We start from the raw sequence: 11,578 nt of genomic DNA on the forward strand, positions 1-11,578 counted from the left end.
CGGTCTGTATTTGGGATCCGAACCCTCGGACGGGAGCGCCGCCGCGCTTCCCAAGCGGCGCACTATCCAGTGCGCCACCGGGCCGGCCCGCAAATCTCTATTCTTAATCAAGCCCTTAGATGACTGCAGCACCAGCCAACATCTTGATGTAACCTCATGAGAGACTCCCTGAGCCAAAATTATCCATCTAAGCTACTCCTAAATTACTGACCCACAGAAACTGAGAGACAATAAATGTTCATTATAATTTTTTTTTTGACTGGTAAGGGGCTCGCATCAGCACAGTGTGGTCAGCAGCACACTCAGCCAGTGAGCGCACTGGCCATCCCTATATAGGATCCAAAACGGCGGCCACGGCGCTCCCAGCGACTGAACTCTCCCGAGTGAGCCACAGGGCTGGCCCTCATTATAATTTTTAAGCTGATAAGTTTGGGGGTAATTTGCAGCAATAGAATGAATATACTGACCCTTTCCAAAATATTAGTACTAAGAGAGGAGGGGAGTAGGAAGGAGAGGAAGAATAGTTTACATTGTGAAGTGTTCTTTAAAACTCCAGCCACACCTGGCCTTAACTTTTAGCCCTTAGATAGCAAGATCCTTCTTATATCAGGGTCTTTGGACATACTGTTCCATCTCAGCCTAGACCACTTAAACACATCCTTCTTTCTTCGTTCATCAGGCTAATATCTATCCTTAAGGTCTCAAATTAAATGTCATCTATTTCATTAATTGATTCATTCAACAAATATATAATGAGTTTAGTCAAAGTTTTGGGCCCTGGGAAAACTGAAGTGAACAAAGTCCTTACTTAACCTTGTAGAGCTTACCATCTAGTGAGAGGCCTTCCAAATTCATCTAGCCTAGATTAGGTTCCTCCTCATACACTAAACAATTCACTAAACTCTTACTCTTCCCTTTGTATTCATCACAATTTAATCATTTAATGTTTAACTCCTTCATCAGAGGGCAAAGACCATGTTTCAATCTTATTTATCACTGTCTCCCTTAATTTCGTGCATAGTAACAGGCACCCACTAGAGGCTCAATAAATATTTACTAATGGGCTTCTTGAATTTGGGGCTCTCCCTATTTGTAGCCATGATTATCTTAATCACGGAGCTCTTAATAATTCAAATCTGCAAAATATTTGCTGTTATTTGCCAATGAGTTTGGAGAAAATGGCTTGAATTCTAGCCATTAACTTGTCTAAGTCTGTGAGCACATTCGTGGGGAATGAAAAGAGGATGGCTAAAGTTTTCTCTCAAACCTCTAAATGGTTTGGAGGAAACATGTACACAGTCTTGATTAAGAAAAAACATTTAAAGCCACAAATCATAATCACTGAGATTATAATAAACCAGATATACAACAGAAGAAATCAAAGTATACTAAGTATAAATACATTAAAATATACTTCAAAAATGTCCTGTCTTACTGAAAGAACACTTCTATTGGGCCGGCCCGGTGGCGCACTGGATAGTGTGCCGCTTGGGAAGCGCGGTGGTGCTCCCACCCGAGGGCTCGGATCCCACATACAGACCGGTTCCCGCTCACTGGCTGAGCGAGGCGCGGGAGCAACGCTGAGGGTTGCAATCCCGTTGCCGGTCCCCGGTCCGGTCCGGGGGCAACACTGAGGGTTGCGATCCGTTGCCGGACACGGAAAAAGACAAAAAGACCAAAAAAAAAAAAAAAGAACACTTCTATCAATTATCTAGTCAGGCAAGGTAAGTACTTACTGATTGCTCTTCTAGGTGGTGGGAATACAGCAGTGAAAAAAGAAGCAAAACCCCTGACTTTATGGTGCTTACATTGTGGTGGGGGAAAGGAGCAATGGTAAAGACAAATAAGTAAAATTTATATAATGTGAAATTCAAAGAAAAACAAAACAGGGAAGGAAGATGGGGTGGAGGAGTGAGGTTTGCAATTTTAGACCAGTTATCCAGGAAAGGTCTCTGAGAAGGTATAAACACATAAAGGAGCTGACAGCAAAAACCTTTTGTGATTATCACAGTGAAGAGAATTCCGTGCATAGGAAAAGAAAATAGAAAGGCCCCAAGACTGGACTGTGCCTGGAGGGTTCTAGGTTCAACAGAGACTAATAAGGCTGAAGCAGAGCAAGTGAGAGGAACAGTGATAGGAGATGACAAGGAGGGACAAACTGTGTAGGACCTAAAGGGTATAGTAAGAAGCCATCATATCATTTCTCATTTTAGGGTGAGTAGAGGTGGTGTCCACTTCCACTGGGGAAACCTTTAAAGTTAGTATCCACAAGTTTCTTCTCTTGAGCAAGTCAATTTACCCCCCAGAAAGAAACCATCGATCTCTTTCTTGGAGGATTTAAGCCTGGCTACCAGCTTTCTGTGGGCCACCCTCAGTTTCACCTGGTTTCCCATATTCTAAAGCCTCTCTCCCTAGTTGTTTTTTCCTGGGTAGGAGAGGGGATATCAGGGGTCCAGTGTTCTTTAAAATAGCTTTGAAATAATTCTATTGCTTTTAGTGGAACCCCACATATCTACCATTAAAAGTAACAGTGTACCAATTCGTGAGCCTTTCAGAGATTCTGGGGGGGGGTAAAATATGTTGCCTCCTAACAACCCTGTCCTTCTGGAGGCTTAGAACTTAATTTTCTCTGCTCTAAGTCACTCGTCAACTTGGCAAACTACTTTCCATCTTCCTAAGCTATTTCTTCTCTTGCTCACTGTATTTTTATTTTTTTTGGTCCATGTATCCCTATTTTTATTCTGTTATTGCCATTCTAGTGAGATTCTGAGGAAGCAAAACAAACGTGTTTATTCCACCATGTTTAATTAGAAGTCCTAATTATTTTTAACATTTTTATATTTTATTCCTTAAATTGTTACATAACAAAATTGACCTTTTCTGGTGTGTGTACAGTTCTACGAGTTTTAAGTATATATACAGATTGGTGCAACCACCACCAAATTAGGATACTGAACAGTTTCATCACTGTTATGCTAGCAAGTCTCTTGTGGCTATAACCCTCTGCAGTCACACCCTCCCTCTACCCTTAGCTCCTGTTCACCACAGTTTGTCTTTTCAAGAATGTCATATAAATGGACATATATAAATGTCATACAGTATGCAATCCTTTGAGACTGGCTTCCTTCACTCAGCATAAGACCTCTGAGATTCATCAAGTATCAATAGTGTATTCCTTTGTAATGCTGACTAGTATTCTACTGAATGAATATACTGTGTTGGCTTATCCATTCCGCCACTGAAGGACATCTGGCTTGTTTCCAGTTTTTAACTCGTTTGTAAATTTTAAAAATTAAAAAAAAAATTTTAACACTGTAGTAAAATACACATACCATTAAATTTATATTTCAAGGATTTTTAAGTGTACAGTTCAGTAGCATTTAGCACATTCGCACTGTTGTGCAACCATCACCACCATCCATCTCCAGAACTCCTTTCATCTTCTAAACTCTATAACCATTAAACAATTACTCCCCATTTCCCCCTTCACTTACAAATTGTTCTGTGAACGTAACAATACCTGGGAGTAGGACTGCTAGGTTATATAGCAAATGTATGTTTAACTTTATAATAAACTGCCACACTGTTTCTAAAATGGCTAAACCATTTCATATTTCCACCAGCAATTTATTAGAGTTCCCTATGCTTTTTGCATTCTTGCCCAGCACTTACTACTGTATTTTTTGTTAGTCATCTTAATAGGTATATAGCATCTAATATTAATGCAAAAATTTCATCAGCACACGCTAAATTACAAAGATAGAAAAATGGACAGGCCAACCCTGCATATATCTTTCTCAAAGCTGATTTAACCTTGTACTTTTCATTTGTTTCTCTGACGAAATATTTGAGAATTACTTGGATAGAGAAGAAGGAAAAGAGAAAAGTTGTTTAAAAAATTCCCAATCGCCCCCTAAAGTTCCTTTTATTGGTTAGGGCACCAGTAAACGAAGACCATGAATAGTACTTATTCTCTGCTAAAAAAATTTAACACTGAGGCTAATCAGGAAAAAAAAAGGAAATGAAGATGTTAAGCACTGGAAATGCTTTTCAAATGGTTTTCCTAGGATTGAGACAGAATATAAATCCACTCAGTTTTGGCTGCAGCTTCTATCCAGATCCAGTCTGTGTCACAGATGATATTTTTTATATCAATACCATCATTATCACCAAATGCAAAAATGCTATATCTAACTCATAGACGTTCAAACTCATTCACTGTAGGGTAACAGAGGTAGAGTGTTTTCCTACAAAAGTAATAAACTGTATATAATGGAAAACAGTACATAAAAGGGCAAGATTTTCACCAATAAATTATGTTCTTCTTTCGCCTATTTAATCAATGTCACAGATTTATTTTTCCTTACCTTTTCCAGTTCCTTCCAATCATAATTTGTATTTCCAATAACCATTGCTTGTAGTTCATTAGGCTGGAAGAGCAGAAGGACTTTTCCTCCACAGACCTTATGAAAGCCAGCATGAAAGGCATCAAATAAGGAAGCCACCGATTTATTGAATATGTAGTCCACATAAGCATCAACAAACTCCTGCCTAGAAATGAAAAAGCACACACACAAAGATTATAAAATTTATTTATAAGGAATACTTATATAGCCTTATTAAAACTTCTAGTGCTCCTGCACTTTCTGACACTTATCTCCAAAACTGAGAAAGTATGAGTAGAGCTCAAAGGGGACAAATTCATTATGGAGAGCCCTATCTTTCTTTCTACATAAAAATCAGGTATATCCATGAGGAATTCACAATTATTCTTACGTTATTGCTAATGGGAAAAATGTCATTTCCTAATGGGCAGAATAATGCAAATTGCTATCTAAATAATTTTAAAATATTCAGAATTACTGAGAATTCATATATATCACTTCATATGCATCCCTAAAAAGAGTGATCAAATATTAAGTGATAAAAAAAATGAGAGCTTTGAGAGGTTCAGATTACTTGACAGACTACATTCTTTGTTTCCTCAGTTTCCAAAGAATCTGAACAAATGTATTTTTAAAAACAACCAAGAGGAAGTATTAAGCATTTTTTTTAGGATCATCATTAAAGATTAGAAGTAGAGTTTCTTTTCCAATGTATGTGTGCACACATAAATACTTCTGATTCTCTTTTGCTTCTCATGATACAAAAGAAAACTGTAAAGAAAATAAGAAAGTCCTTTTACCCAGTACACAGAATCACAACTTTATTCAATTTGTTTTGTTTTGCTAGCCACAAACATTTTTATAAAACTATTTGGTCAAGCAAATAATGAAAATAGGTACTAGAGAATTTCAATATTTTGTATCCTTATCTTTCGAACAATAAAGGGTGATTCTGCAATGAGAATACTGGTAAATGTAATCTACAGATAATCTTTTTAGGAAGCTACGAACTAATTTCAAACTGAATTTACAAGGAAAAAAAAAGGTTAAAGGAAGCATGTAAAAGATAAAATTGGTGGGCCTAAGGAAAAACCAACAGCATATGCTATTAGGTTCTAATGAGAAAAAAGACAATTTTGTAATGCATAATTTTATAATTCATCCTATTAGAAAGTTAAATTTATCTATACTAGTTAAGTCCCTTAAGCATAAAAGGCTGAATTGTTTTATGTGCCACCATATTTTTGTCAAAATTCTTTAAATTATTTCACACCTAAACACTGTATGTAAAATATTTTTATGAAACAAAGAATTACTGTAACAATAGAAACTTTAAAAGCAAAAAAAAAAAAAAAAAAAATCTTAATCAGTGAAAGTTTTTAAAAACCAAAATTAAAAGAAAAAAGTACAACAGCATTTCAACAAGTTCATGAAAAATAATATTAAAAGATAATATGAATATTTCCATGAACTTTTTGAAGTACCCTCATATAGCTAGAAGGATCTTAATGTTTTTCACGTCGTTTTAAAAACAGCTTTATTTTTACCAAAGTAAGACATATGCATAGTTTAAAACATCAAACAGTAATAATCCTAATAGCCAACATTTATTGAGCACAAACATGTGCTAGATCCTACTCTAAATACTTTGAAATTATTGACTTTCCTAATCAAAATAACCCCATGAAGTGGGTACAATTTATCATTCTGTTTTATAGAAAAGGAGACTGAGGCATGGAGATACCAACTAATTTACCCAAAATTACACACCTTTTAAGTAGCAGAGTCAGGATTACAATTATTTGGATTAAGTCTCCAGCAACAGCCATCAAGACAGTTTTATCTAAAGAATTATAACAAAACAGAAGAGAACAGAGCAACTCTGTCCTGTACTTCTCCACCAGAAATTCCTGCTATTCAAAGGCAACTATGTGTTAACTCTTCTTGCTATTCCTTCTGAAATTTACACCTTCAAGCTTCTAACAACATAGTTCTATTGTTATTCCTTCACTTAATTTTAAGTATTATCCAATGAACTGAATATCTATTGTCAAAGGTGAGGATTTACCTTTTAACTGTGCCACTCTCACTTTCCCTTTCCCCCCTTATAGTTGTTATACAACAATTTTTGATTCAGTATTCATTGTTAACATTTTTAGGATTATAAATATTGTTCAGTTAAGCTACAGAGTATTCTATAGTTATCTTTTCCTTCCTTAAAAATAACTTTTGTATCCCTTAGTTTGCTACTTCATCCTCAACTTCTCTAACAGAAATGTCAATTTCCTCTAGATTCCTTCAAATATATTAGGTATTTTGTATCCTTATCTTTCGAATAAGGTTGCATTTTTCTCCTGAAGCCCTCCCTCTTCGTGATCTAACACAGATTGTTGGCTCTTTCCATACAGCTATTGTTCTTCCAGAAAGAATCCTCTTTGCCTCTCTACTATCAGATCAATTTGGTGGGGTTTTTTTGTTTTTTGTTTTGGAACTTGGGTCTTCTTTCTTGGTTTAATTCCTTACTTTGGTAGTATACATCCTTCATTAACTTCCTGAGAAAAAGGCACTGGAAGTAAATTCTCTGAGACTGTCATGCATAAACATGTTTTTATACACTCACATACTTGATAGTTTGGATATACAATTCTAAATTAAAAATAATTTTCTTGCAGAATTTTGATCTTCTAGCTTCCACCATTGATCTTTACAAGTCTGATGTTATTCTGATTCTGAATTCTTTGTAAATGGTCTGTTTTTTTTCTGGAAGGTTTTAGCGTCCCTTCATCTTTGGGGATTTTGAAATTTCATGGATCTTGCCTTGCTATGTGTCTTCTTTTCCATTTCCCATGCTTTCAATCTTGAAAGGCATGTTTTTCAGTTCTGAGAAGTTTTTTTTTTTTTTTTGACAAATTTCATTCATTCCATTTTTTTCAATGAATTTTTTAAAAAAATTTTACAGCATCCATCTGAATGTTACTCATCATTTTGAGGATACTGATTCCAGTTTCTTTTGAAGTTTTGTTCTTCGTGCTGCATTGTTCCTGTTTCCTTGCCATTCTTTTTGACTGTTTTGGTCTTTCCTTAAATGTCTATTGACCTTTGATTACCCATTTACATTTAAAAGTTAGTCAGTTCCCCAGAAAAGGATCCTCCAATATACAGTGTCAAGTGGGAGGGAGCTACAGACTTTCACTTAATCTCCCTGTTTTCAGTTCAGCTCCTTGCCCTAGGCTGTGCCTAGGTGTCCTCAAATCCACAGTCCCTTTAGTTCAATCTCTCCAGAAGGTAAATTTTCAATCTCCTTCCCAGATTGGAGAGGGACAGTTGCCAGGTTACTGGTGTGCTACGGGGAGACTGGTACCTGCCCCGCCCCAGCTTTTTCTTTTTCTTTCTTTTGGCAGCTGGCTGGTATGAGGATCCGAACACTTGACCTTGGTGTTATCAGGACCACAATCTAACTGAGTGAGCTACCTGGTAGGAAATTGGTTTCTAACTGCTTCTTATAAGAGACAACCTTTCTGTTTCCACATTTCCTCAAACCCTATGTACTTTTTAAAGGTACATTTTATTCTCCATGCCTAAGCCTTTGTTCTGCAAAATGAACTGGCTGGCTTCTTGGCTCCATCTTATGCTGCAGTTTTCTCTGCTTTGCTTAAGTTAGCTACCACAGTTTTCTGGCTTCCAAAAATGTGTTTGCTGTTTTCTCCTCTCCCTTCTCTTTGTTCTTTTGTTTGTGATCTTTTCATTCCTTTACTGATGTCTTAAAGGGATTCAGGAGCAAAAGGCAACACTTCCTGACTAACTGCACAAAAACTAAGTTTTATCCGAACAAAAACTTAGGGTTATGACATGTTTCCAAATACAGAAAAAAATGCCTAGTGAATCTTATTACTCCCACTGATGCTGCTATAATTCACTTACCGATTTTGTTTGTTAACAGCTGTGTCTGCACCATTTAGAACCAGCTCTTTCACTTCTGTTGCACCAAAGTTTTCAACTGTGATCTATTAATTTAAATTTTTAAAAAAAGTCAATGTCAGACTCAAAACTTATCAGAGTATTTTAATAATCTATTACTATATTCTGCCTTTTTCTCATTAAATATAAAAACTAATAAATTAGAGATAAAATTCTGCTACTTATTATGAACTTATTTGTGAATTCTGCTTAAAGCCACAACTAGGAATTTTCATCCTCTGTAGTAGCTTGAAATTCTACTATGAGTAACTAATTATAAATTACCTAGTGTTTGGTTAGTTAAGAACAGGAAGCTGAGCATTTATTGTGCATTAAACTTTAGAATGATTACCACAAGAGTAAAACATTAGAAAGTTTTCCTTCGATGAGTGATAGAACTCAAGTATCAGAATGCTCTCAGCCTACAACAGCTATGCATTCTTCTCACACAACTACTAGTCCTGTACTCCTCTACCTGCTTCTTGTATGCTTGATCACAGTTTTTCCAGTTATTCATTAATTTGGTTTATAAAGACAGTTATTTTGAAACTTTGTATTTCTCTAACTACTCTGCTAATTTTCCCACAAATATCACCATTTCCACCTTTGCAGCTTTTCTTTTTCTATTCCTTCTTTTTGAAATATTGTCCTCTTTCATGAAAATCTACTATCTATAAAACACTATAGTGGGAGTGAGGTGGTTAGATAAAAGATGAATACACCCCTGCTCTGGAGTTTACTATCCAGTAAAGAAGGAAAAATGTAATATGTAAACAACTCATTATAATAAGAGACAGGAACAAAATGTTATCAGACCATACAGGGGAAAAAAAACTTAATTACAACTACAGAAAATATGAAAGACCTTGAGGAAAAAACACCATTTTTAAAGCACCTAGGATGAGGGGTAGGATTCTGAAAGATCAGGAGGGGAGTAGGATTTCAGACTGAGCACATCTACTAACAAAAGGATAGATATGAGGGTAAATATCAAGTTCTGAAAACGTATGGCAAGTGGCTCTAAAAAAGAGGAAGGCAAGGTATATGAAAGAATACTGTATGATATGACAAAACTTGGTATAAATGGAGGGATACAAGGAAAGTTAGAAAAAACTCAGATTATAAATGTTATTGATGCCCATTCTAAAGCTATTATTATTCTGCAAGCAATAAAGAGCCACTGAAAAACTCTGAGAAAGAAATGGCAGTGGGAAGAAATATTTGAATTACCACAGTTCTCAAATACAGCAAGAGTTCACTAACTTGGTGACTGATAAATTAAATGGTTTAGAACTCAATTTTTTAGCCAACAGAGATGCTCAACAGGATTGAAGGAAACTGATACAGATATAAGTAAATCAATTGTAAAGGGGAACCAAAATCCCATAGAAAATAGTAAGAAAAAGTCAAAGGAGAATTTTTTCTTAGAAAAATAAAAGTTATAAAATTAATTTACTTATTTCATCTTAAAATCTACCAAATTTTCTTATATTTGCACTATGTGCCAATTCTTAAAATGACCAAAGAATGGATAAATGTTTTGAAGAGAGCACATAATTTTTTTGACAAATTGTGTGATAGGAGAACAGGTAGGTATCTGTTGTCACCTTTGACAACAAAGCCATAAAGAGGACTGTTTGGACAGGGGATGGGAGGAGGGAGAAAAATACACAAATAAAAATTTTTAAAAAGAAAAAAAAAAAAAAACTGAAGGTTTTACCTTTGTTCCTGAGTCTAATTTATAATATTCAAATTGTTCCCTTCTTAAGTGTTTTATCATAATCCTTGCTGATTTTCTCTTCTTTAATTGCCATCTAGTCTACTTCTGTCATATCCTCATTCATCAATGGCTTTGCATGTGACTGGGTCAGTTATGCAACAGCTCTTTCACTGACTTAACAAAATTTTTAATCTTTTACAAGATTCACAATTTCATTTTCTACATTATACTGCAATGCATTTGCATTTGTATTTGTGGTATGTCATCCAACCAGTAAGAAAGACACAATAGGCAGGGATGAACGGTAGTGTGAAGCCCAAAGGTATGTAACCAGTAGGAATCAATCTTTTAAGTGCTAAGTTCATTAGTAATATTCTCATGTTACAATAACCTTTTGCTTCTCTAAGCATTCCTGTAATTGCAGACTCAAAAGGAACAGCTGTATAAAGAAGACCTCTTTGAATATTTGTAAATGCCTTCAGCATAATAATGATGAAGTGCATAGGCTCTGAAGTCACAGAACTGGGTATCAATACTGACTCTGACACATAATGACTGTTTTCCATTTTCTTCACCTGTAAAATAGGGATAATACTAATCTCACAGGATTACTGAGGATTAAATAAAATAATGCATGTATTGTGACTAGCACATAGTAAATGCTCAATAAATGTTAGCTAAAGGGTTCTTTAAGGATTCTACCTATCAAAATAAGCAAACACCATAAGGCATAGCTGTTAAATGAAAGGGATGATGAATAATCAGGCTAGCCTATATCTTTCCATCTTACCGTAAAATTAAGACAAAATGTTTCCTCTATATCATCTTCTGGATAATCCAGTAATTGTTGCATACTTCTGCAAAATAATACAGATGTTTCTTTGAGGTAAAACATTATTGGGCATTTTGACTATTTTGTTTATGAATAAGTATATATTTCTCATTCCCTCTTGATAAATTCCTTTCATTAATCTGTACTTTTACAAACAGTTTCAGAATAGTGGCTGTACGAGGGTACTTCAAAAAGTTCATGAAAAGATTTGTAATATCTTTTAATTCTATTTTTCCACAAACTTTTTGAAGTACCCTTGCATAATGGCAAACTTCATAAACAACACTGAAGGGAAAAAAAATCAGTCTAAGTTTTTTATCTCTTCCTCAGAATACAAAGGCCATGATCTGCCCATTTTCTTCATTTTCTTTTCTTTTTCTTTTTTGCAGCTAGCCAGTACAGGGATTAAGTCCTGGACCTTGCTGTTTTTATCACCACGCTTTAACCATCTGAGTTAACCAAGCTAGCCGTTCCACCCATTTTCAACATTTGTCCTCATTATATACAATTTTTATTTCATTTTATATAATAAAAAGAAATGTTATATTTCTTTTCATTTATGTTAGGAATAAAGATGATCAGAAGTAAAAGGATAGGGGCCGGCCCGGTGGCGCACTGGATAGTGCGCCGCTTGGGAAGCGCGGCGGCGCTCCCATCCGAGGGTTCGGATCCCACATACAGACC

The 11,578-nt window shown here is 35.5% G+C and overlaps 1 protein-coding gene across 2 annotated transcripts in view; it reads right to left on the reverse strand.

The window, feature by feature from the left end:
• Positions 1–11,578, reverse strand: part of HERC4 (HECT and RLD domain containing E3 ubiquitin protein ligase 4) — a 117,569-nt gene that overhangs the window by 3,087 nt on the left and 102,904 nt on the right. For both annotated transcript variants that reach the window (XM_008567088.1, XM_008567087.1), the window contains 3 exons: positions 10,853–10,919; positions 8,307–8,389; positions 4,368–4,551 (listed from right to left, as the gene is read on the reverse strand). In XM_008567088.1, coding sequence (XP_008565310.1) covers positions 4,368–4,551; positions 8,307–8,389; positions 10,853–10,919 — 334 coding nt within the window. The remainder of the gene's footprint in view (positions 1–4,367; positions 4,552–8,306; positions 8,390–10,852; positions 10,920–11,578) is intronic.

The sequence above is a fragment of the Galeopterus variegatus genome, unplaced genomic scaffold, assembly GCF_000696425.1.
Source record: "Galeopterus variegatus unplaced genomic scaffold, G_variegatus-3.0.2 Scaffold293, whole genome shotgun sequence".
NCBI classification, from domain to species: domain Eukaryota; kingdom Metazoa; phylum Chordata; class Mammalia; order Dermoptera; family Cynocephalidae; genus Galeopterus; species Galeopterus variegatus.